General features: G+C 40.4%; 2 protein-coding genes across 4 annotated transcripts in view; one reads left to right on the forward strand and one right to left on the reverse strand.

Moving 5' to 3' along the window:
- Window positions 1-17,866, forward strand: part of glsb (glutaminase b) — a 39,648-nt gene extending 21,782 nt beyond the window's left edge. The window contains exons 13-18 of one of the 3 annotated variants that reach the window (XM_008295074.1): window positions 1,147-1,278; window positions 1,860-1,952; window positions 12,091-12,152; window positions 14,675-14,751; window positions 16,290-16,353; window positions 16,668-17,866. In XM_008295074.1, coding sequence (XP_008293296.1) covers window positions 1,147-1,278; window positions 1,860-1,952; window positions 12,091-12,152; window positions 14,675-14,751; window positions 16,290-16,353; window positions 16,668-16,815 — 576 coding nt within the window. In that variant the 3' untranslated portion in view covers window positions 16,816-17,866. Of the gene's footprint in view, window positions 1-1,146; window positions 1,279-1,859; window positions 1,953-2,658; window positions 4,279-12,090; window positions 12,153-14,674; window positions 14,752-16,289; window positions 16,354-16,667 lie in introns of those variants that run through there. The other 2 variants (XM_008295072.1, XM_008295073.1) reach the window with 2 other exon arrangements.
- Window positions 17,867-20,767: 2,901 nt separating this feature from the next.
- Window positions 20,768-25,246, reverse strand: part of LOC103367150 (signal transducer and activator of transcription 1-alpha/beta) — an 18,100-nt gene continuing 13,621 nt past the window's right edge. Inside the window, exons 10-19 of the mRNA XM_008295084.1 lie at window positions 25,105-25,188; window positions 24,885-24,986; window positions 24,640-24,775; window positions 23,950-23,993; window positions 23,416-23,492; window positions 23,070-23,209; window positions 22,698-22,874; window positions 22,136-22,199; window positions 21,945-22,014; window positions 20,768-20,968 (exon numbers count right to left, since the gene is read on the reverse strand). Coding sequence (XP_008293306.1) covers window positions 20,828-20,968; window positions 21,945-22,014; window positions 22,136-22,199; window positions 22,698-22,874; window positions 23,070-23,209; window positions 23,416-23,492; window positions 23,950-23,993; window positions 24,640-24,775; window positions 24,885-24,986; window positions 25,105-25,188 — 1,035 coding nt within the window. The 3' untranslated portion in view covers window positions 20,768-20,827. The remainder of the gene's footprint in view (window positions 20,969-21,944; window positions 22,015-22,135; window positions 22,200-22,697; window positions 22,875-23,069; window positions 23,210-23,415; window positions 23,493-23,949; window positions 23,994-24,639; window positions 24,776-24,884; window positions 24,987-25,104; window positions 25,189-25,246) is intronic.

Consider the following 25,246-nt stretch of genomic DNA (forward strand, 5'->3'; position numbering starts at 1 on the left):
GTAAGGGCTGGATTTTGGAAACAGTGTTTGCTTCTTAAAGGGATAGTTTAGTTTCTTTGCAGTGGATTGTATGATTGCATAGTCGGTGCATTACTTACTGGCCAGCACGCTCCCAGTTTGGACAAGCAGATAGGAGGATTTGCATGGAAGTTATGCAGTGAACCACTATGGGTGGGGTCAGCAGCAAAATGTATTTAAGCCATCGGCCTGCCTTAAAACAATGTACGCTATATTTAGATTATTTTACTTTACATACAGTCAGACAGCCCTTTGTGACGAGGAAACAAAGCTGTTGTATTGCTCTCTTCAACACTCAAACATTCACTGTTGACAAAACACTAATTTTGATCTTGCAAGACACAGGAGTTGCTGGTCTACTGCTGTGTGGTTTTAGTGTTTTAACATGTTAATTTGGATCTAAATGCTTCGAACCCTAAGGTCACAGAGTAACACAAATAAACTAACTGATCTTGGCAGCATTTGACCAGCAAAGTTACAGCCACTGTTTCTGTCAGCAGTCTAGTGACTCTGATTAGACCACAGATCCCCTTCAAAAAGAGAGGTATGATGGCAAAGTAACTGTAAAAATAACCTAAATATAGTGTACACCGTTTTTTTTTTTTTTAGCTGGCTAATATACATTTTGCTTAAATTGTCCTCTGTGGCACATTGCATGCTGGTCTTTCTGTGTGCTTCTTCAAACTGTGGGCATGCTGACTGCCTTCTACTGTGAGTAATACGCTGACTATTGATAAGTATCTCTTCCAAATGCATATTAAAGAAACCAACGTATCCCTTTAATCAATGTAGAAAAAAAAGGACGAGCAGAAATGTTACCCTCTTATCTGGAATATGTTTGTAAAGAAACGCGTCCCTTTGCCTTAATTTTAAGTGAACAACAAACAAATGCTGATTTAAAGAAAATCTAAATATTTTTGGTTGTTAAGTTTTGCAAAGAATCTTCAGTTTCTTGCGAAATAATGCAGATAAGAATCAGGTTCCTGTAACTATTAAATTATTGAAGCTGTGTCCACTTTCTTTGCTGATTTTCCATTTTCAGCATTGTGTCGCTGCCATGCTGCGACTGTAGACTCACACAGTCGAAATTCTGTTATGCAACTGTTATGTCTGTTGTCCCTGTTGTAGGTCGGTCTGCCAGCCAAGTCTGGAGTAGCAGGGGGCATCCTGCTGGTTGTGCCCAACGTGATGGGTATTATGTGCTGGTCGCCTCCGCTAGACAAACTGGGCAACTCTGTCAGAGGAATACAGTTCTGCACGGTATGTAGTGTCCAGAAAAAGACGACTGTATCACTGCAGTGTACATTCGCTAAGACTAAATACACAGTCAATGCAAAAACTGGCTGAATTTGTATATTTATCTGTGTGCATAGCAGTGGTAAAAGCAATCCAGCAGTATTATAACATTACTGCAGTATTGTTTGTATTCATCTTCTGCTGAAGTAACAAGTATCCTTACATCATATAAATGACTTGGTTTACTTTATCTCCTTTTTTCTATATAATTCTGTTGTTGTTGTTGTTATATACACTTTATATTTAGTGGGCTTTAAGTAATAAGTAACAAGAAGTAAGAAGTGTTTGTACACAAAATGACAAAAGTGTGTAATGATATAGGTCTCAGTAAACAAGGTGCAGGAATCAGCATCTGTCGCTTATGTAATCAGATTACTTTCCCCCATTTTTACAGGAAAGCTCATGTACTTTTTCATACTTACTACTGACCTCATTGGCTTTTTAACTTCATTTTACCATCATCAGAATGAAATATCACCGATAATATTAGAGAGTAGATGAATATATTTACCTTTTTTAGTTAACCGTCTGCGTTTCCATTTCAGGACCTGGTGGAGCTTTTTAACTTCCACAACTATGACAATCTAAGGCACTTCGCCAAGAAGCACGACCCTCGCAGAGAAGGAGGGGAGCAGCGGGTAAGGACACACGACGTCTTGTTGTGAGAGAAAAACACACAAACTCCTTTTACCCATTTGTTTCATCAGACCCATAAGGCAGCACATCTTCTCTCCAGCAAGCCAGGAGGATGCTTTAGCTAAGAGCTGTTTTGAATTCTGCATTAGTTGACCTCCATACTTGTACATATAATACAACTAAACTGAAAAATGACAAATTCATATCACAAGAGCAAAAGGGGATAATGCATGTCCCATTTCTCTTTGGGGTGTGCTGCCACTCGGTTGGAATCCTTGTGGAGGTCACTGCATTTGTTTTCTGCCATAGTCAACATATAGCCACATAGCCACCTTTTAAAGTGGGTGGATTTTGTTCAGCTTGCTGCACATTATGTGTATATTGTGTAATAGTCGTACGGAACTAAAGTGTCTGCATTTGTTATAACAAAAGCAGGCAACTGATGCTTAACACGTATGTGGTAAGTCACTGGCTTTCTCAGATATATGATAAAACCACATGCTGATGAAAAAGTAGCCCCAAATTGGGGGAAAAAAAACAACATGTTTCAGCACCTGCCATATTTGAAGTGCTGAAACTTGCATAATGAAATAATGCCAATAAATGATTACTGGTTTTCCAAAAGTGTTGCAGCAAACCACAAAGCACACATACATCAGAAACACAGAGGCAGCGAGACTAATTTGTTATCCGTGTCGATTGAAACAGCAGCACTCCTTTGGACCCATGGATTACGAGAGCCTCCAACAAGAGCTAGCTCTGAAAGCCCCTCTGTGGAAAAAGGTGTCTCCCACTGAGTCGCACCAGGACAGCTCCACCACTGTAGTCTATAGGATGGACAATGCCGGCAAATGAAAACTTTAAAACAGTAAAAAGGAGAGCCCGCACCCCCACCTCGCCTGATCTCTCTCCCCACCTCTTGCAACAACAGCACCATCTTTCCTCACTCTCAAATATTTATATATAAATTATGTAGAGGGTTATTTATTGCTTGTGAAGCGGTTACTGAGTGAACGGACTGGGAAACTTGTTCTCTTTTTATTCGTGCTGGGATGAGCTACTGTTTATTTTTGCTCTGAATTTCAAATGAGCCTCCACCTCCTTGTTGCCTTAGCGGTTCTAGCATCTGATGTACAGTGTACAGGTTGTGCTCTTTTTGTCACCTTAATCCCTTTTATTGCAATCTAGTTTGTTTTATTTCATTTTGACAGTCTTCTTTAAAGGGTTGCTTTATGAAATTCAATTTTAACTTGGGGGAAGAAAAAAAAAAAGAAAAAAAAAAAAAAAAAAGAAATGCAACCAAAAATAAAAAACACGTCTGAGTGTGTTTGCATGTGTGCAGCCAGCCTTTAGACCAGCAGTCTTTAAACAAACATTCAGACTACTTCATAGGAATGACTGCTTACTGTAGCTCACACTGAGGCCTAAGGCTCAAGTAAAATTAGCACACAAGTACAGATGAGCAGTGTGTGATCAGAATGCCTGCATAGAGGCGTTTATCGTTTAGCTGTGAACACATGGGCCAGAGTGCAACAGTGTTTGGATGGGTTTCCCAAAAATGAGTTCTGACTTTTAAAGGGATTTTATTAAGGCAGATGTTTTTGCTGTTGGAGTCTTACATGATGCACCTTGAAAGGAAAATTCAACCGCAAACCTAAAAGCTTGTTTTAGTCACTATCATGATAATGCAACCTTTTTTTAGCCTTCTGACACACATTTGCTGTGAACACAGATGACTGAATTGAGTTGGAACCACCCCACTACTATAGTTTCTTGATATGGATAAAGATATCTGGAACTTATTCTGCACATTTGTATATGCTGGAATAGTTTTTCATACTAAACATTCGAATGGATAACTCGTTTGTGCCACCCTGTATGTCTTTATTATCAGGAATAGAATGCAAAATAGATGTTACTGAACAACTGGCAAAACGCCAGAGTTGTGTGAACTTTGGCGTCTAAAACACAAACACTCAAGGCTGACAGACCTGTGGTTTGATGGCATGTTGACAAAGATAAAAAGGCAGTAAAATAGGCTTTTATCTTGAGCTGAATCCGTCAGTGTTTGTGCCTGGACCACATTTGGGATCGACTTTGCGTGAGTATGATGTGTTTGTTGATTCCATGCTAACAAAGAAAGCTTTGCTCTGCCAAACAGCATAGGAGGAAGGTGAGATGACTAAAGCATCGGATTTTTAATGAGGCGTCTTGTGAAAACTTGACTCAGTTGTCCTTTCCTACCTGCCAGCACTCTCAGGAGCAGCTGTTTAGAGGACTGCTGCAGTTTTTTGCAGTTCTGTTGAGTGTAGATGGAAAAAAAAAAAAGGTCACATGTGTGCGTGTGTGGCTGATTTTTTTTCCATGTTTTTCTCTTTTAGTGAATATACTCAGTATGATGCTCGTGGGAGTGGTGGTGTTCACTGCTGCTAACCAGTTACCTCCAGTTAAGGCCCCTAATGGCTCTGATAGGTCTGAACAGTCCTGACACAACCTTTAACTTGTCCGCTGTGAGCAGGTGACTGCAGGGTTTATCTGGGCTGCATTCCAAAACCATTACTGCATGTTTGCACAGTGCACAAAAACATGCACGTGTTCAAACATGATGCCTTAGTCTAGAACATTAACCTACTTTCTACATGAAGGCTGTACATTTAAAATAAAGCAGCGATTGATATGACCAAGGGTTTAAAGCTTCTAAGAAATATGTTTTTATTTTTTATTTTTTCGTCTTATCTGTTACTAAAACACCCTTTAGATTCTTTGAAATTCAGAACACAGAGCAGCAGATGAAACTAAGTTTGATGCTCGATGCTTTTATGTGCCTGAAATGTAATTTGGCAAAAATAAAATGGCACATGCCAAAGGTTGGCATAAAAAAATGTTTGAGATTTGTTTGCATATTCTGCTATTAGCTTTAAATCAAAATTGAGCAGAAAGGCAGTTAGCTCTGCATGAAATGCTGCATTAAAGGCATAAAGTAATAAAGCAGATGGAGACTGCGTGACGCTGTCAGAAGCTCAAAAACTTTGTCGACTGAAATGTCAAGGTCTGGCAGCTTTAATCCAGTGTGTACGCTTCAAAAAATTATGTCCTTTTCTGTCATAGAGCTAAATAATGTGCAAAAAGTCACATTGCAGTTATTTTAACAGATATTACCATTGCAATATGAGTCTAAAGAGGAAAATTGAAGGACTCTGTCATGTTCTGGATGATCTATTTCACCATTTTCTGAAGTTTTATTGCTAAATTGTGACCAGGGGTTGTCAATTTTAAATTTCTTCTACCATTGTAGGTCACATTAACTATCAGTAGTAGGTAAAAGTTAAATGAATGACAGACGGTAGTCATTTTACAATTTGCTCAAATTGGCAATCAGCAAACACACCTGTAACTCCATCTTAATAAACAGCAGGCGAGTCGAGCTAGTGGTGCTACCGCTAATCTGTAAGACTGCACATCCCTCATCTTCTGCTATATTGGTTAATATATTTTAAAAGATAAATTATCAACAACTATAAAACAATAATACACCATTAGTGTCATTAGGCATGACAGTAGCTGGTAGAGTAATAAATCAATTGTTTGAAACTCGGTTTTATTGCTACGAGTAAGAACCAGGAAAAGTTGGGGAAAGCCGAACCCAGCGTTAGTTATTCAAACTTTACCAGTTTCAGTGATTGTTAATGTAGAAGATTCTCACTAAAGGGACGAAGCTGCTTCAGAAAAATAGGTTCTCCTGATCTTTAAATCAACATTGTGTGCGTCGTAGACTTTAACTGAGGCACAGAATCTAAACGTTACCCATGATGCCGAGCTCTAACAGCAGAGGGAAGTGAATTTCCTGCAGCAGTATACATTCAGAGTAGAACAAAAAAAAAACAAAAAAAAACTTGAAACTGCAGCATTCAATAGATGGTATCTAATAGAGTTTGATGAGACTAATCCACCGGTCCAAAATCTGCCTACTCAAAGTGTGCTTTGAGTATCTGTATGCAGACGTAATACAATCAGTATTGTTTGTGATATCTCAAAGTGTTATCCGCTTAGTACGGCTGTCTATTACGACAGCTTCTTTCCATATACATATTTTACTGTATCTCTGAATGTACATAGCAGCAGGTGTATATAGCTTTCAGCTGTGTCTGTACACTAGCGATGATGATCCTCAGAGTGTCGAATATATATACACTTCAGACGTTCCAGCTTGATAATATTATCTCCTCCAGGAAATAGAAATACTTGCACATGAATGTCATGTCAGCAGATGCCTTAGATGTCGCTCTACTGTGACTGTACTGGGAGAGGAGTTTTATCTGTTTATTATTCATTGTCACCTGTACAACTGCTATGTGGTGTGTGTCGGTGGGTTTGACTCGAGCTCCACGCGACGGCTGCTGCTGGAGCCGGCAATACCTTGTTGTTATTAATCTGTCATGTCGTGAGAAGTCTTTCAACTTTTGTTGTATTTTATTTTTTAACTCATAGACTTTTTTTTCTTTGTATTATTAAGTTTCTGCTCATTGTGTCGTAGTACAGTGTATTCAAAAGCCTCTGTTATCATTAATCAGAAATGTTGGACTCAATCAATCGGACTTATAACACTGGTGTTCCCACTGGTTTTTCGACAGTCTCCAAATATTTGTGGTTAGTCTGCCTTTAGCTTTACAAGCCCAGTAGTGGCTTTTTAATCTTCTACAGCAATCAAATGCGTTGTTATTGGTGGAGTCTGCTATTCCTAAACCAGTGGTGCAAAGGAAATACTGCCGACCCCAGCTTTAGTCGTCACGAAACAATGCCACATATTCCTTTTAATGGTGTTGTTACCACAAGTTTGACATTTTATAGACTAAGCGATGGCACAAAAATACTTGCGCAGCTTTCCATTACATTCAAGTGTAGCTCCAATTTCAGTGTCTCATCTCAGGCCTGTAGTGTCTGCTTCGGTTCCCCCAGTCTGACTGTGATTTCTGACCAAAGAGTCAGTCTGGTGGGTGAAGGGAGTCGGTCTCCCATTTCTGACCAGTCTTATGGTTTTTTGCTGCTACATGATCACTTTTCTCTCCATCTGCACAAATTCTGAAATCCAACGCCTGAAATGTCCACGAGCCGGAACCCAACCGGCTCCAATGGGACGCTGATTTTACCTCATTCCAACCAATCAGGATTGACTATCTCAGCTTTTCCCTTTTTGCTTTGCAAATCAAATCAAAATGACCGATAAGCCTTATATCACTTCTCATGGGGGATGAGCAGTACAGCTGTGACCCCCTCCTCGGTGTGGTTATTATGGTGAAATTCATGATAGCAGGGCTTTTGAATGCACTTCCCAGTATTCACATGGAACTCCTCAGATCTTTTGGCTCATGTCATGTATGGGTTCATTTGTTTTCTGAATTCTCATTTTCCATCTTGCATGCATGTTTTTGTATAAGATGAGAATTGTCTCTTTTTTTTTTCTTCTTTTTTTTCTTTTTGAATCCCATCTTCACATATTTCACTTGAATTTCTTTCATGTCTTTTATTTATGTCGACTTATGTCCCGATCATAAATTTTATCCTCTGTGAAATTGCATATACATCTAAAAGTGATCACTACCATTGTAGTTTGGTGACCTTGGAATTGTACGGCTCTCGAGTGTTTTGGTCAGATGTTGAAATTTGGGGAAATGCAAACTTCAAAGTCGGGGAGTGGTTACATTGGAATCTTAAAAACCCAAACTAAAACCATACAGTTCCAAGCTCACCACTGTCGAACCTTTCTATGTTTGTTATTCTGTATGTAAAGTCTCCATAAACTCATGAACTGTCCTGTCTGCTTGGAGGAGACGCTGTGAGACATGAACTTGTCTTCTTTCACAATTCTGAGCAAATTCTTCAGCTCCTTTGGCTTTGGTGGACTTGCAGACACGACAGTAAAAGTGGTGTTAGCGATTTTTTTTGTTGCCTTTGTGTTCCCTGTATAAACTGAAATAAAGCACTGTTATTCATCATCCGTTTCTCCCCGCTCACAGTTGTTCTTTTAACAACAACCACATGTTCCTTGTGTTTAGACGCTTCTGCCACCGGCCTTCACTCCAGTAGTTATATAGAGAACACAGTCACAAGCATTTAGGAGCTTAGAATAAAAACATAGGTAAAGTCCCAAAGTATTTTGCTGCAATGTCAAATATAGATGGAAACAGCATCTAGTTCACATTCTTAACGGGACCAGTTAGAATTTTGGGGAATACTTGGTTTGTAATTTGCTGTCTACACATTTGTTTTTGCACAGATTAAATCAACTTGTTATATCTCTCAATCCCAGAAAATACTGTCAGGTTTAATTAACATGCATGCTTTTTAATTGCTAAAATTAGACTATTTATTAGCTAGAAACCGTATCAACGGATAAAATCAGACTCTTTCCATCATTGCAGTAATCAAGTATGACATGCGGTTCTGCAAACCCAACCTTGCAATTGTGATACTTTATCAAACTCACTTTAATCTATGTCTCATTTTAAAATAAATATATATTTTTTTTAAATGGCTAAAATTAAAGATTTGCACAACATCCTAAAAAAAAATTGAAATAAAAAATTGAAAAATTCAGCACTCCTCAGTGCAACCTAGAGTTAATGACTGGCTCACTGCCCCCAACAGTGATGGGACAATAGTTTAAGGACTTTTTGTTGTTTTTTTAAAAGATTATTTTTTGGGATTTTTGCCTTTATTGGATAGGACAGTGTAGAGCAGGGATCTCTGGTCCTCATGAGCTGCTGTCCTACAGGTTTTAGATGTTTCTGTACTGCAACACACCTGACTCAGCTTCATGGATCTCCAACAGCTTGTTGTCAAGTTCTACACAAGTCTGTTTATGATTCATTCATATGAGTCAGGTGTGTTGCAGTACGGAAACGTCTAAAACCTGCAGGACCGGAGTTGGAGATCCCTGTTGAAGAAAGACAGGGAAACGTGGGGGAGGACTGGCAGTAAATGAGCCACTGGCTGGACTCGAACCGCGGCCGCTGTATCAGGGACTATAGCCCATGCACATGGGCCACTGTCTTATCCGGTGGAGCGAACGGGGCGCCCAACTCAGGGACTTTTATGGCTGAATCGCAGCCTGTGTTTCAACAGAGCAGAGAGGAAACAGTAAGGAAGGAAACTGGCAACACTGAGAGGAAAATAAGTATATAATAGAGAGCCAGAGTAAGTTGAAGTTGTTAACAAGCGTTCCTTTTGTTGGGTTACATAACACAACCACCTGTTGCGGTCGGTATTCCAGTTTGACAGCGTTTTACAGATCCAGCAGAGAGATGTCGACATATTTAAAGCTTTTGTTGTCGGTAACATTGCAACATGGGTTCTGAATTAGTTTTTTATGTGTCCAGAAACATTGACTATTTTATTAATTCTTTATTTAATATTTCTAGCATGACCTAGTGTGTAATGCTTGGATTTAGATGGATTTTTTACGTTATTATTTTTGTTAAAATCCCTCCCTGGTCATTGACTTAATGCCTGAAATCCCATGAAAATAATCTCATCCTGCCTTAAAACGGCTTACATGTAGCTCTCTCCGCTGCTCACTGCAGCTCAAGCACACCAGCTCAAACACTGTTAATCTACACCACACAATGGAAAGCTGTAATAATAATACAATTTGCCAGAATAATGACATATTCCTCCCACCTACAGGATTGGTTCTTTAGGTTTGTTACACATGAAAACCTGGAGGTTTGTGTTTTTAAAACTGTCATCGGTGCACTCCACATTTTAAAAAAAAAACACCAAATGCCAGCTCCCCTTTTTTATTTCCCTGTACTTCCACTGAGGCCCTGAACAGAGGAAGCCTTTTATGAATCAAACTTAATATTTCTCACAGATACATGGTAACTATGGTAACCGAGAGAGGTTTCACTGCATTTCAGTGAGCATGAATTAAGACCTCGCATTTAAATGATTTCATTTTCTTCTTCTTTGTAAAACAAAGCACTAGTGGCCTCAGCAGCACGCTGACAATGGAAACATATAAATGAAGTGTAGCCCGTGACGCGGTGCAGTTCAGGAGTTTGGCTCTAAACATTAGACATCAGTGTCTGTTTACTGAAAACACTGTCCCACAGTGTCAGTTTAGATGCAAATAGAGGCTGTTGTTGAAAAGGGAGAGCTCAAATCGGACCAGAAATGAATGAATGTGGTATAATATAACACATTTCAAAGTAGAAATTGTACTTGCTTGATACTGTATGTGGAAAAATTCAGATTTAGGCGCTGGGAGCAGGATGACACTACAACTACACAGATTTAGAGGGACATGGGGGTAAAGTGTTGCTCTTGGTCTTGCTTTTGGAAGCTTGTGTTGTCATAGCTGCAGTAGGAAAGGTGCCGTGACGCTCTGTAATCTTTTGCTGTTGTTTCTTGAATAGTAACTTTACCTCAGACTGAAAAGCAGCGTTTCTCTGCATCACTGATGAGTGTGATCAGACGTGTGCTCTGCATAAACTGCAGCCACACCTGACACGGTTGCCACAGGGTCCTGCAGCAAAGGGAAGTTGGACAAAAACAAGATTATCAGACTTTCTCAGACGCTTTTAGTGTTTGCTTTTGTTTCAGCTTCGCGAGTTGCAGCGATTGAATTTGTAGCGTTTTAAGCAGTATCGCATCGCTGCATGGCTCAAGTACCGGCTGCCTGGATTGTAAACTGTCGTGCTTTTAATGCAGTGTTGAAGTAAATACACATTTGTACATACACACAGCTGTGAACAGAGTTAGAAGAAGTATTTAGATCCTTAAGTAAAAATACATATACAGCAAAAAATACTCTGTTTCAGGTAAAAGTAATGCTTTAAAATTCTATTAAAAGACTATTATATATGACAGTGTTGGAGTATTAACAGTGAGGCAACAGCAGCATGTTACTGTTGTAGCTGCTGCCAGGTTTGAGCTACTTTATATTAAGGATGCATCTGAAGGGCTCCAGACATGAATAATGGAGAGGAAAAAATCAAAACTAAGTTTTCAGTTTTTCACAAACCTCTGCTTTTTGGTGAGATGTTGGATCATTTAGACATTTATTGAAATGAAACCATGTGAGAAGTTTAGATGGAAAAATCTTTATTTGGTGGAGCTGTTAACACCTCATAGACATCTGAAACCTGAGTCCAACTACGCTCTGCTGTGAGATGCATGTAGTGGAGTAGAAAGTACAATATTTCCCCCCCTGAGATGTAGTGGCATGGATGAAAATAGTAACATATAATGGAAATACTCAAGTAACCTCAAAAGTGTACTTCTGTACTCCATTACTTTCCATCCCTGCCTGTCTACATGTGCAGATTTGGTTGGAACTTGTGCTAAGTTCGGTTAGCTCCTTTCATCCAGAAATAGCTGATCAGAAAAATACTCACTAGCTGAATTTTTACTTTTATTTTTTTTAAGGAAAACAATTAAAAATATGTTTTTTCTAGGTCTGCGTAATGCGAATATTTGCTGTTTTTTTTAGTCCTCTATGGTGGCAAAGTGAATATCTGTGAGTTTTTGGTCTATTGGTCAGACCAAAGAAGCAGCTTAAATAAAATGATTTAGTCTGTTTTATATAAAAAGCCAGAATCTGATTTCCCCAGTTAATGAGCTCACTCACTGAAAACACGAAGATGAAGTTTTAATCAAGTTAAACTGCAAAAAAGAAGAAAGAAGTGTAACATATTCTCTCAGATGCTACCCTGTTTTCTAATTTTGTCACATTTCCAGTGTTTCTTTGTATGATCTCTTGAAGTTTTGCTTGTAGGAAATGATTCTTTCCTGTTTGATGGTAAGTCTTGATCAAAGCAGGGATCTCTGTTCCTGATGTATTTAATATATTTAAACTTTATTGTATTTAAATAATCTATATTTAAAGTATAAATGTAGATAATTTTTGTCATAATAAACTAAATATGTGAATGAATAACAGTGAAAGGGGAGTTCCTTCAGCGCTACTTATGAATGAAATGTGTAGCATTGGCTGTATGTGTGCTGTGCTTTATCCCTGCTAGTCCTTAGTGAAAATACGAGTTGAATTTAGTGGTGTTTCTTCTAGCTGCTGGTGCAGTAGTGACGGTAGTGCAACTCCTTCTGCAAATGTTGTGTCTCCGTCTCTGTGTCTGTTCACAGGTCAAGTCAGTCATCAATCTGCTGTTTGCTGCCTACACAGGAGACGTATCTGCCCTGAGGAGGTGAAGCTCACACTCACACACAGCCTGTAGCACTGGTCAGTGATGGGTTCAGGCTTGTTCCATGTTTGTCACTAAGTGGAGTTCATTCCTAACATACATTTAAACTAGATGTAGAGGGATACAGTTGCCTCTGTCGGCCCCAGTAAACCATTATTCAGTTACCACAACATCGGTGTTTTCATTCACTAACCGTGGATGGCTGGTTGTCTGAGGTGAGATGGGTACTATCCATGTATACATTACATCCATCCATCATCAATACACCACTTGGTCCTCACTGGGGTCGTGGGGGGGCTGGAGTCTAAGCCAATTCAGGGCGAAGGCAGGGGACACCCTGGACAGGTCGCCAGCCTATTACAGGGCTACACAGACAAGACAGACAGTCACACTCACATTCACACCTACAGACAATTTACAATCACCAATTAACCTCAACATGTTTTTGGACTATGTGGGAGGAAGCCGGAGAACCTGGAGAGAACCCACGCTGCATGGGGAGAACATGCAAACTCCATGCAGAAAGATCAAAGGCATCCTAACAGGGATGTGGGATCTTCTAGCTGCGAGCCACCGTGCAGCCATTTATATTTTATTTCAAATATAATGGCAAATATCAACAGTTCTTGACCTTGGGGTTGACCTTAAAATATCAGCCAAGGTCAAATGTTACATCCCCAGTGGGACGCCTATATATGGTTTCTGGTACAAACAATGTGTCTGTCTTGCACTGTTTTCAAGTTACAGAGCAGTGAAAATGTATGACCTTGACCTTGAAATATCATCCAAGGTGAAATGTAACATCACCAACAGAAAGCCCCAACATGGTTGCTTGTCTGCACCAAGTAATACAAATCTACCTTCCAATCCTTTTGAAGGTGTACAACGTGTTTGAAAAAGTGACCAGCGGAGGTATTTTTTCACTGATTGACCCCAAAATGTAATAATTCCGAGGAGAGTCCATCCCGAGCTCACCTATCAAAGATCAGCTTGTTAGACCTCAGCACTGGAGCTACAGACTGTTCACAGACAGACACACAGATGAGAACAACTCAACTTTATTTATAAAGCATTTTAACACAACAAAAGCAAAAACAAAGTGCTGAACACAAAATATAAAACAATTTGAATCATCTAAAATGCAAATTACAATAAAAGTATAACATCAAAAAGGACAACAAGAACAGTCAGAACAGTAAAAAACAATAAAACAGGAGTCTCGTGCCGTAAAAATGAGTTTTCAGACGGGTTTTAAAAATGGACGATGATGATGCCTCTGTAACGTGCAGCGGCAAAGAATCCTTGGAGCTGCGACTGCAAAGGCCCCTCTGAGCTTCCCCATAGACCTCAGAACCTCCAGAAGCAGCTGATCTGAATAAAGAGAAGTCAGCTCAGAGAGGTACTGTGGGGGGAGACCATGTAAGGATTTCAAAGCAAATAAAAGAATCTTAAAGCGAACTCTAAAATGTTCAGGCAGCCAGTGAAGCGAAGCTAAAATCAGAGTGATGTGGTCTCTCTTACGAGCTCCAACCACGAGACGAGCAGCCGCATTTAGGACCAGTTGGAGACGTGAGACTGGCTGACTCCTAGATAAAGAGAGTTACAGTAATCCCGCCGGCAAGATATAAATGCATGGATTACTGTCAAGAAATGTGAGAAACAATTACATTATAGTTGGTCAGGGGCAACTACAACAATAATATATATATTTTTGAAAAGGTTCACAAGGATACACAGGTGGGGATAGCTGTGTAACAGCTTTGCACTTTGGTGACCTCAAGTGGCAGCAGGAGGAACCTGTAGGAGAAACTTCATTCCACCCCTTCTTGTGGAATTTTCACCTGTTTGGCATACCCTCATGGAAAAGCTTATATCAGAGGAAGGTCAAAGTGCAGGCGTTTGACATGTGTGGCTCAAACACAACCTAAACTGTCAGCTCAGGAAAGTTATTTCTGTCCTCTTCTACAATAATTCCTATTTGAATAACGATAGCAATGACACAGCTGTATGAAACTGCTGATCTCTTAGTCTGACCTGATGTGAGCTGAGGTCTTTGTGTTCAATGAACTGAACAGTTGAATTGTCGAGATATCCAGCATGTCCTGTTGGACCAAAGTTTAAACATTTACATCTTTATGCGCAGCGCTGAGCTACTTTAAACCAGGTCGCCGGCAACCCAGTGGCTGCTCACAGGTGTCTGTTTACTGCTGCTCACCAAAACCTCTCGTGTGTGTGTCCTTGAAGTTATGCACATACTTCCTTCCTCATAAAACATCAGCATTGCTCATTGTAAAAGCATTTGAAAGCATATTATTGTTGTCGTCCATGTTGACAGTCTTCTTCCTGCTAGTCTTTGCTCTGAAAAGCTTCTTATCACCACATGTTACAATCTCAATAAAAAACCTTTGAAGGAAAGGTGAGGCAAGGACACGCTTCTGTCTTTCAAGCTTAAACTGTCAGTATTGGCACACTGACATGTAATTTCTGTAAAGAATGCAACAACTGAACAACCTTTGTGTGTGCAGGTTTGCGCTGTCATCCATGGACATGGAGCAGAGAGACTACGACTCCAGAACAGCCCTCCATGTGGCAGCAGCTGAAGGTAACACGCAGTCTGAAAATGTCATTAATCTGTTTTTCATGGTGTATGCAAGGAGCCTTGAAACATCACCAGTGATGTCACCTTGAGGAAATCAGATGTTTCAAGACTTTCAACCACCTCGTGTCCATGAATCCGTCCGCTTGATCCAAAACCACCTGGTAGCCTCCTCCACAGCATCAGTAGCACATCTGTTGGCCTTCCTCTTTTCCTGCCTGGTGACGCACTGCAAAGTCAATTCAATACAATTCAATTTTATTTATAGAGCACAAATTTACAACATGTCATCTCACAGCACTTAACATAGTAATGTACAGATCTTACCAGTTTTGAATCCAAAGTTGCTTTTGGATTCCCAATGAGTAAGCAGTCACCAGTGGTGGGAAGAAACCAAAAAAAAAAAAAACAACAACCGAAAAGCCTCCAACAGAACCAGGCTCAGGGAAGGCAGCCATCTGCCTCGACCAGTTGGGGTGAGAGTAGGGATGTCAGCGCCCCTCTGGTACTTCACGTTCTTCCTTTGGTTGGCCCCATTCATATGCTCCTCCCAGGACGCTGTGAGATCAGTAGCTTGGTGGACTCTGAAATGAGGACCACCTGTGTTCAAAGCTGTATTGATAGTTCCATTCTGGGAACCCCAAGTTTCCAGTCAGTAACAGTGGTGAGGAGACTGGACTTTGTTCTAGGTCGTAGGTGGGGCATGTTTCCGGCTTTGAGGAACGTGATGGTCAAACAGTGGGTCATTGCAGCAACAGTAGTGCTTGTCTCTAAAAGCTTCAGTAGAGCTGCTAAGAAGACATTCCAAGTATGCTCGTCCAGAACAACATCTTCAGGATGGGTTCACTCCAGACGTAAAGGTTCACCACGCTTGGTAGGTCATAGTGAACCGGTTGTACCAAGAGCTTGCGATGGAAGGCTGCTTGCCAGATTTTGGAGCAGCTAATCTTTTTTGCAGCACAGTTTGCCATCTAGTCCAGTTGCTTCTCTTCTACACCTGCATGTACTTCTTTTGGAATGAGATGTTGCTGTTTTTTGCCCAAAGTCTTGGCAAAATAAAAGAAAACACTAATAAACACACAGACCAGCCACAACAAAAAAAAAATCACTGACAGGTGACAGGCAAAAACTACTCAGGGGGGCAGCTTGAGGGAAAAAATGAGCCCCAAGCATTGACCCAGCCTCCAAACTCTCCAGATACCAGTCTGATTGAGCATCTCCAGGCTTCCACAGAACAAGCCGGATCCATGGAGGCCCTGACCCACTACTCACAAGACACAAAGGGTCAACTACCAACGTCCTGATTTCAGACAGCACAGGAACCTTTAGCGATCCCATGTCAGTGGGGCCTGAGGGGGACCTGCACCATGTTTGAATGCTGCAACTTGTCAATGTATAACATTTAAAAACTGCTTCATCTGAATTCTGTACTTATCTTAGAAGATTTAATATTTAGAAGCCAACTGGATCAAGCATAAGTTCTACTGGCAGTATATGTTGTTATATCCATGCAGATGTATTTCTAACATCTGGTCTACATTTAGGACACACAGAGGTGGTGCGCTTCTTGCTGGAGGCTTGCAAGGTGAACCCAGTACCCAGAGACAGGTGAGTCCAGAGGGCCCCCTCTTAACATCTGTACCACTGCAATCAACAGTTAACATATACAATATGTCAAGTTCTCCAACTCATGGCTTTCTCTTCAGCTTGAGTGAGAAGCTGCAGTATTCTTTATGTGAAGCAGCCGGTCCCTTCCCCTGTTTATGTTCTAGGACAGATTTAGATTTTCAGATGTGCTTTGACACGATGAAATGCAGAAATCAGGTGAAATCTAGTTCAGGTTTGCAGGTTGTTACTGGTGATGCCTGCATCTTTTCCCCTCCAATGCTTTTTTTTCTTAGTGCATCGTTCTCATTTCACAGGTGGGGGAACACACCGATGGACGAAGCGGTGCACTTCGGCCACCACGACGTCGTCACCATCCTGCAGAACTACCAAGACAAATACAGCCCTCCTGCCGCCGCCGACGACAAGGCGAGCGTTGAGAGCAGCCTGGACAGCCTGCTGTAGAGCCGCAGGTTGTGCTTTTGTGGAATAACTTCGTACGTCAACGCTCAGGCTTCTGAAATGTCTGAATTAGTTCCTCCGTCCAGTCTGGTGTGCTCTGCTTTCTGGCTGTAAATGGCTGCTCTGCTTCCTTATCCCTTCCATCATTATATTGTGTGTTGTACGTGTGTGTGTGTGAGCGCCTTATCAGTACTGTTTAAACAAAGGATGCAGTAATGTGGTGTTTACAGTATATTACACTTGTAATGGTTCGTACTGTAAGTCACTTTTAGGATATAGATTGTATCATAGTGTATTAGTTTAGTTGCAGTGTTATTCTCTACCTGGTAATATTTGGGTAATACTCTCACCGTAGTCGTGTTGTGAGATAGTGAGGTGTGTGGAAACGATGCTATAAATTATATGTTGTGTCTCTGCAGCTATGGGTCCGTTTAATCTCCATATACCTGTTCTCAGATCCTGACTGTTGCGTGGTCATCAGCAGGTTTTATGCAGCTCCACATGACCTCTGAAGTCATTGAAAGATTGTATTCCGAATGTATTTTTCAGTGGCGACACTTGGCAATAGAAACAGTATATATTTATTTCACAGAGACTTTTTAAAAGAAGAAATTAATCTAAAAAAAAGACATACGAATGTGTAATTTGTTGGATGTGGGTTAAAGGCAAGTTGGTTTCTTTATTTTTTTGGCTGTATAGTTACATTTGTGAGTGTGTGTGTGTGTGTGTACTGTGAGTTGTCACAAAGAATGTAGATAATACAATGCTGATGATGTTTATAAGCAGGCACAACTTTATGAAAATGCTGACAATCGAATCTGGTTTCTTGCAGTTATTGTCAAACATCTGAGCCTCCCAGTCCTCCAGACAGTTATTTCTAAATTGTCTTTTTCCACATATGCAATCAGGGTCTATGAATAGGGTTTTTCTTTTTTTTTTTTTTTTTACATTTTCTCCAGTGAAATTTAATTTTCAGATATATCAACATGAACAATACATTCAATAATTGTAATCTCAAGTGAACAAACTGTGTTTACACGTGGACTTAAATGTAGACTTTAACATTCCATGAGGACGAAAATAGAAAAGAAGTGCGTATACCTGATGTAGTCATTAAATAATGACACTAATGCTGTTCAGTTTCATTTATTTCAGTTTTATTTAAATCAAACTAACCCTAAACTTGCCCACTGCTCCGTGTACATCACAGGCTTTGTGCATGTGTGTTGTGGTTTGACTTCCACGAGCCCGGTGTTGTTATTTAATATCCACACTTCACATATGTTACCTCTGTCAAAATCGGATGTAGACTTCAGGTACAAACCAGTCATTTCTGCCAGCCATCGAATGCTTCTTTCTCCTTCCCCTAATGCTGTTTGTGTGTTGCCATTTTTAAAACCCCCTTCACAAAAACCTCCAAGCAGCCACCTGCACGCCTATAGCTGAAGGATAATGAGGGGCAGTCAGACCATTCTCTGGATGTGTCTAGTGATGTAAAAGTACGTTACAGTTAACAATTTTGATTGACAATGAAAGGGCACATAGTTGGTATCATATAGTGCATTAATGGAAACTTGTAGAAGCCAATAATGTAATAATGGCCGATAACATAATACATTTGCACTTCTTAAAATGTAATAGGTCAATAACGTAATAACTTAATGAAAGTCCTGAACTGATAACATTATATTTATTGGGCAAAAAGTTATTACGTTATTGATTCGTAATCAGTTATTACGTTAATGGCCAAAAGTTATTATGTCATCGGTTCGTAGTAAGTTATCATGTTATTGGCCAAAAGTTATTATGACATCGGTTCGTAATAAGTTATTACATTATGGGCCAAAAGTTATTACGCTATCGGTTTGTAACAAGTTATTACGTTATTGGCCAAAAGTTATTATGTTATCGGTTCAGGACTTTTATTACGTTATTGGCTAGTTATTACTTTAGTGGCCTATTACATTTTAAAAATGGCAAATTTATTACGTTATCAGCTCTTGCTATATTGACTTCGACACACCAGTTATTAACTACGGGGCCCTTTTTTTATTTGAGGTATTAAAAGCACTCTAGACACATCATTGTCCTGCACTATACTTGGATACACGCTCATAAACCACAAGTAAACAAAAAGTGTGGTCCGTATACAACCATGACAGTAGCAAAATGACACAAACTAATGTCTAAACTGTTCACTTTGGCGACTGTAACATGCTGAGCAGGCACAGTGTTTGCCATATTGGGTTGAACAGTTGAGTTGTACAGGAGTAATGTAGTTGGGTAGGTTTAGCCTCATGTTGGCATAAAGGAGAAATCAGACGATCTTGGTCATCGTCTTGACACTGCAGATGTGTGTTGGCCAGCGGATTTCCTAACAGTTATTTGAGTAGTTGCTATTTCAGTAAAGATTAAAAAAAAAAAAAGTCACTCATGGTGGTCAGCATCTCAAAATCCTTTACAATGAAGCCCATCCGACTGTTGTTGAGTTATTTCAGTCTGGACCAAAGTGGTGGACCAGCCAGCAGTTCAAACCCGACAACACATGAGAAATGAGGAGGCAAAGATGCTTTAATAGGCCCAATCTGTGTTTTCCTTTCAAAAAATCCGGAACAGTACATTCACGTTTTAGATGGAAAACGTGCATTTTGGTTCCTTTTCATATATTTAAATGCAACAATATACGTTTGTTTTACCCCTGCAAGCTTGTAAAACTTTAGTTGTTGTGTCAGTCGAACTATAAATGCTATCATGTTCTAACAAGTGTTGTGAAATCTCATTTGGTGGCAGTTTCTTGGTGAGAATTCCGATTCAGCCGTTTACAGCTCGAGGAAAACATGTTTTATTTTTTGAGAAATACAAATGATTCAGCTGGACGTACAACCCACATGTAGTCAGTTGTACAGGTCGTCAGTTCGTGACACTTGCTGCTGATGGGACTTATTTAAGGACTTAAAATATGGACAAAGGATAGAATATTCTGAAAACTATTAATGTCATTCTGTGTAAGCTGAGCCTAGATTCTCAAATGTTATTACTTATATCGAACTTATTGTTAAAACTGTTGTGTATTTTTTTTAGTCCCGCCAACTCATGAAATGCTCAAGTTTTGACCAGGGGTGGTGAAAGATCAGGACGGATTTCCCCAGAGGAGACAAGACCTGAGAATACCGAATCCTTTTCTCTGTAGAAATAATGTTATCACACTGCAGGTTCAGGACTGAGCAGTGCAGGAGGTATTTCACTTGGCTGGAATGTATTAAAACATGTTTATTTTAATAAACAAATGTAAAGGACACATACAGTATGGCATCGTCATTTGACAAATCTCGAAAACAAAATATTACAAAAGCAAAGCATCACATATTTTGATCAGTCTACATACATCATTTGTACATCGCTTTATTCTGTAGGGTGTAGCGGGAGGACCGGAGCCTATCCCGGCTCATTTAGATCAAAAGACAGGGTCCAATCTGGACGCCAGTCTACCACATATTTTATCAGAAATCCTCAACAACGTGTGTGTGTGCGCAGTAAATAGTTTGTACAGTACATATTTATTGTTCTGGTCTCTCTCTCTCCATCTGCTGACCTGTTATCCCCACCCCCCTCACACCCGCTCTCAACACAACCAGTCGAGGCAGACGGCCGCCTACCCTGAGCCTGGTTCTGTCGGAGGTTTTTTTTTTCCTTCCCCCTTCCTATTGGGTTCAGCTTTTTAAATGTTTAAATTCATAAAGGTCTTCACTTTACTATGTTAAGCGCTGTGAGATGGCACATTTTGGAAAGTGTGCTATACAAATAAAATTGAATCGAGCAGAAATTCAGTGTAAACATAAGCACCGACACTCAAGTTTGTAATGCACAATATAATGCTTATTTCTAGAAATCATGCATTGTTTAAATATTACACAAAGAGATACTGTTCTTTTTTTTTTGTTGTTTTTTTTTTTTTAAATTGTATTCCATTACTACATCTGCACCGAAACCCGTTTCTCATCGAGATAAACCTGATTCAAAGATCGTCAAAGAAGCTGAACGTAAAGTTGTCCTGAGGTGAATATAGATCGTAGAAGTGAGGTGAAGACAGCACATCTGTTCCAGGTGTGTCGAGTAAATCAGGGTAGAGGTCCTTCATCACTTGTTGATTGTCAATCTACAGTGAAACAAAGATTTAGTAAAAGAAAGAAAAGAGAAAAAAAATCATCATCATCCAGCCTCATCTTAAAACCAGGAAATATTCAAATCATGAGGTGGTTAAAGCTGCACTAATTCAAACTTCCATATTAACTTAAAAATGGCATTTGGTGTAATATTAAAGGTGCTATTTGTAAAGAACACCGACTCTCCAGTTACTATATGAAGCATTTTGGGCTCTTTCAGCTCATTGTTTTGGTTTTACGACTTCTTAAAAGGTAAAAACATGAATGAATGCTGCTTAAAAGTCCATCTCCAATCATTGATTAAACCCCAAAAAACTCGTCTCCGTGCATCAAAATTACATATTTCTTCAAGTCTTCCATTCAAACAATACATTTGAGTCTTATATTGGATAAGATAACAACTCTATCAAGTTCCCACATTTCTGTCCACCCACATCTCCCTGCTCGCTGCAGATGGAGCACAACAGCTCACCTACGACGACTCCGCAGTCTGGAAATTCTACAAGAGGATGAATAATCCAACAATCTATCTATGCTACACAATGGAAAGTTGGAAGACAGAATGACTGAGGCTCCGAATTGGAAGCCCTGTTTGATATAAAGTCATTTCAAATAAATTGGCAATTTAAAAAGAAATACAGACACTTTATGAATTATTTCTGTAAAAAACACTTGTTATATATTACAAGTATAAATAGAGAACTGGTCTATTTGTACGTTTGCAGCATGTATTGCTGTGGTGCATACACAGCTCACCATCCTGGTACAGCTACTTTTATTGTTTACAATGGAAGCCTAGTTTTGCAGCAGCCACTCTGCAGGTCATCTGTATATGATCAGTGCTCGTCGGTAGACTCCAGTTTAAGGGGAAAATACTCAGCTCAAGCTGTCGTCCGCCACATAAAGTACACCACATGGATGAGTCTTTAAAGGACTGCAGAATAAGTGGCAGTAAAACTTCAAACTCACAGAGGTTTCCATGTCGATGTCAGTATCCATGTTCATCTCTCTGGGTGGAGACGGAGGTGGTGTAGGATTACTGTACAAAAAAAAAACATGCTAAATGATGACAAATTCCTTCTGTTACAGCACAGAACAACACAGATGATGGTTAAACACCTGTGATGCGCAGCATTTTTGTTTATTAGCGTCTTACTTACAGTGACACTGAAGCATTTACTCTGCCAACATATCCGTAAATGCTAATGTCTGGTGCCGGCTTTTCTGTGTGAACAGAGGTGAGTAGAGTCATTACACAGAACAGGACACTGACTCATAGCAAACAGGATCATCCATCCATCCATCTATTATCTCTACACCTTAATCCTCACTAGGGTCGTGGGGGGCTGGAGTCTATCCCAGCTGACTCAGGGTGAAGGCAGGGGACCCTGGACAGGTCACCAGTCTATCACAGGGCTACACTTAGAGACAGACAACCAAGCACACTCACATTCACACCTACGGACAATTTAGAATCACCAATTAACCTCAACATGTTTTTGGACTGTGTGGGAGGAAGCTGGAGAACCCGGAGAGAACCCACACTGCACGGGGAGAACATGCAAACTCCACGCAGAACGATCCCAGTGTCCCCACCAGGACATGAACCAGCGACCTTCCTGCTGCGAGGCAATGGTGCTAACCACCGAGTCACCTTGCAGAAATTGAAATGAATTGAGTAACTGTGATTCTCAGGGGAGAAAATCACGCAAGAGACAATACCCAAAACTTTGTAGTAGCGTCCGAAGGCATCGTCTTTGTTGATGTCGGGGTAAAGATAGCGCAAAGGATTCCTGGTCTCCTGCTGGCGAGTCAGACTGTAGTGGTAAATAACGTCTGGCAGAGACATCGACAACAGCTCCTTCTTGGTGTAGGGCAGCACTGCATGTACACGAGGCTCTACAGGGGAAACACAAAGAGAGTGAGTCAGTAAGGACAGGAAGACCGATGAATGGTTGACAAATGTCAAAGAAAAATCACTGGAAGCAGCAGCAGTCTGCCATAAGGAGAGAAAAGAAAAGAATTCAGGGTGGCCTGGTTCTTTAGCCCGGCCTTCACTTTCATCCAAACACACATATAGGTAAAGACACTTACCGCCATGGGAGTGGTCGACCCAGCTGAAGCTGATGGCGCCGTCTTTGTTGGTCTCACTAAAGCGGAGCAGAAATGTCCCAGTTCTTTTTGTCTTCAACAGGAACTCTGTTCTCTCTCTGCTCACAAACCCCATGATGTATCTGAAACCCACATACAGAAAGTTTAACTGGAAGCATATTGGCCAAATCCCCCTCCACGTTCCCAGATTATAACACTCAGGAGACAGACGTATCGCTGCAGCAGTCACACATGCAGGATTGTCTCATAATCATTGTGATCATTATTATGTATATGATACAATGAGTCAAACAGTAAAACATGGCTGAGATGATTGAAGATGTGTTACCCGTCTCTCCAAAGGTCCACCAAATATTTTTTGATTAAATCCAGGATTCCATCGATCCAGACCCAGGTACTTTCATTCTGGCACAATGGAACGAAAGAACAAAAACAGTCGTCCTCAAATGTATTCATACCCTTCCATTAAAGAAAAGGAAAAAATTCACAATAGTCACTGAAATGACCGACTCGCTCTATGTGGGTGATGTGGGTCACACATGAAAAGGCTTGTTTGACAAACCACACTTTAGGGTTTTTAGAGTCGTTTAAAGAATGGCTGATTAAAAGAAGAAAGTGATGCTTGTGGTGATGACACTTGTACAAAGTTAGTGGGCGAGGGGAGGTGAGCCTCTCTGATACCAGATAGATACGTTTTTAAGTAGGTTTACACCTCGTCAGATACTATTACTGATGTAACTGTATGTGATTAGGTCTTTCTGGAGTCCTTCTGGTGCACACTATTTTTATGCAAACGAGCTTCACCTCCACTGTTTTACGTCCACGCAGTGGGAAGCACCGAAGCATCCATCTCAACACTCACCTTGGAGGAGAACTTGCTCCAGTGCACAAGACCATCAGTGTCATCTGTAACGAATCCAACAGAGAGATTAAGCGTAATGAGTGCAGTTCAAAAAGTACTTTCAGTACCTTAAAAACACAATCGTTGACTTTATACTCAATTATCCTAAATGCTACAGATGAACATTAACTCATATTTGGTTTTACAGGGACAGGGACAGAGAATAATTATAAAGTACTGGAAACACTTTGTTCTTGTATGATTAGTGCAAGTTAGTTCGGTGCAAGCAGTTAACCGATTTCTCACTTCACACACTAGTTATTACACTGTATACTTACACTTTATTTTTCTTAGAAAAAGCATGTTTTACATTTATGCTTACACTGTTTTTACTTATGTTAATATTTTTAGAACATTTTTCTACTCATGTTTAGATTTTTAAGTCCGATCTTTCTACCTGTTTTTAGGACATATTTTTCTACTTCTGTTTATATTTTTACGACATATTTTTCTACTTACGTCTATCTATATATTTTGTACTGTTTATATTTCTTGGGGAGCAACACATAAAACGGGGAAATAGCATACCTGATAGGCTCAACAAAGGTAACAAAATCTTCCAGTAATACTCTTTAGGCGACCACCTTTTTGCTAGATACCACAAGAACGCAACATGACTGAAGTCCACGGTTGAGGCAGCCGAACACTCACCCACAATTTTGTCTCTTAGCATGGAGAGCTGGTTTTCATCGAGCTCTCGCTGGCCAGCGGACAAAAACTGCCAGCTCAGAACCTGCGCCAGCGGCTCCCAGGTGAGTGGAGGAGGGTCGACGAACAGCGACAGGTTCTGCACGGCAAAGTCAGTGAGTTTTAACACAGTCTGTTGTACAGAATAACTGGACCTGACTTTATAGATGAGGATGGTGGTGAGCTGTGGCGAGGGGAGGTGGCTTTACCATCGATCCACTGGGAGACAGCATGTTCACCCACATGATGGAGGCCCAGGCACTGGAGACCTGATTGGTACTGGAGACGACAACCAAAGGCAGGGAGCTGGCCTGAACCAACACAAGGGAAGAAGAACACTTAATAAACAGCCTTCTTCTGTGACCTCAACTATAACTTGAAGAAGTTTAGCAGCAGAGAAACGTTGAAGTTGGAAATGAAATGCATCACCTCGATGTAGCACTTCAGTCCAGCGTGCTCCAGCTCCGTCACAAACTTGATGATGTGGAGTTCTTCAGTGACTCCTGGACGACTCTGATGGAGGAAAAAGAGAAAACTTGTATAATGACACAAACACTCAGGGAGTAATGTG

Source organism: Stegastes partitus, unplaced genomic scaffold (assembly GCF_000690725.1).
Source record: "Stegastes partitus isolate 25-593 unplaced genomic scaffold, Stegastes_partitus-1.0.2 Scaffold1018, whole genome shotgun sequence".
Lineage (NCBI taxonomy): Eukaryota > Metazoa > Chordata > Actinopteri > Pomacentridae > Stegastes > Stegastes partitus.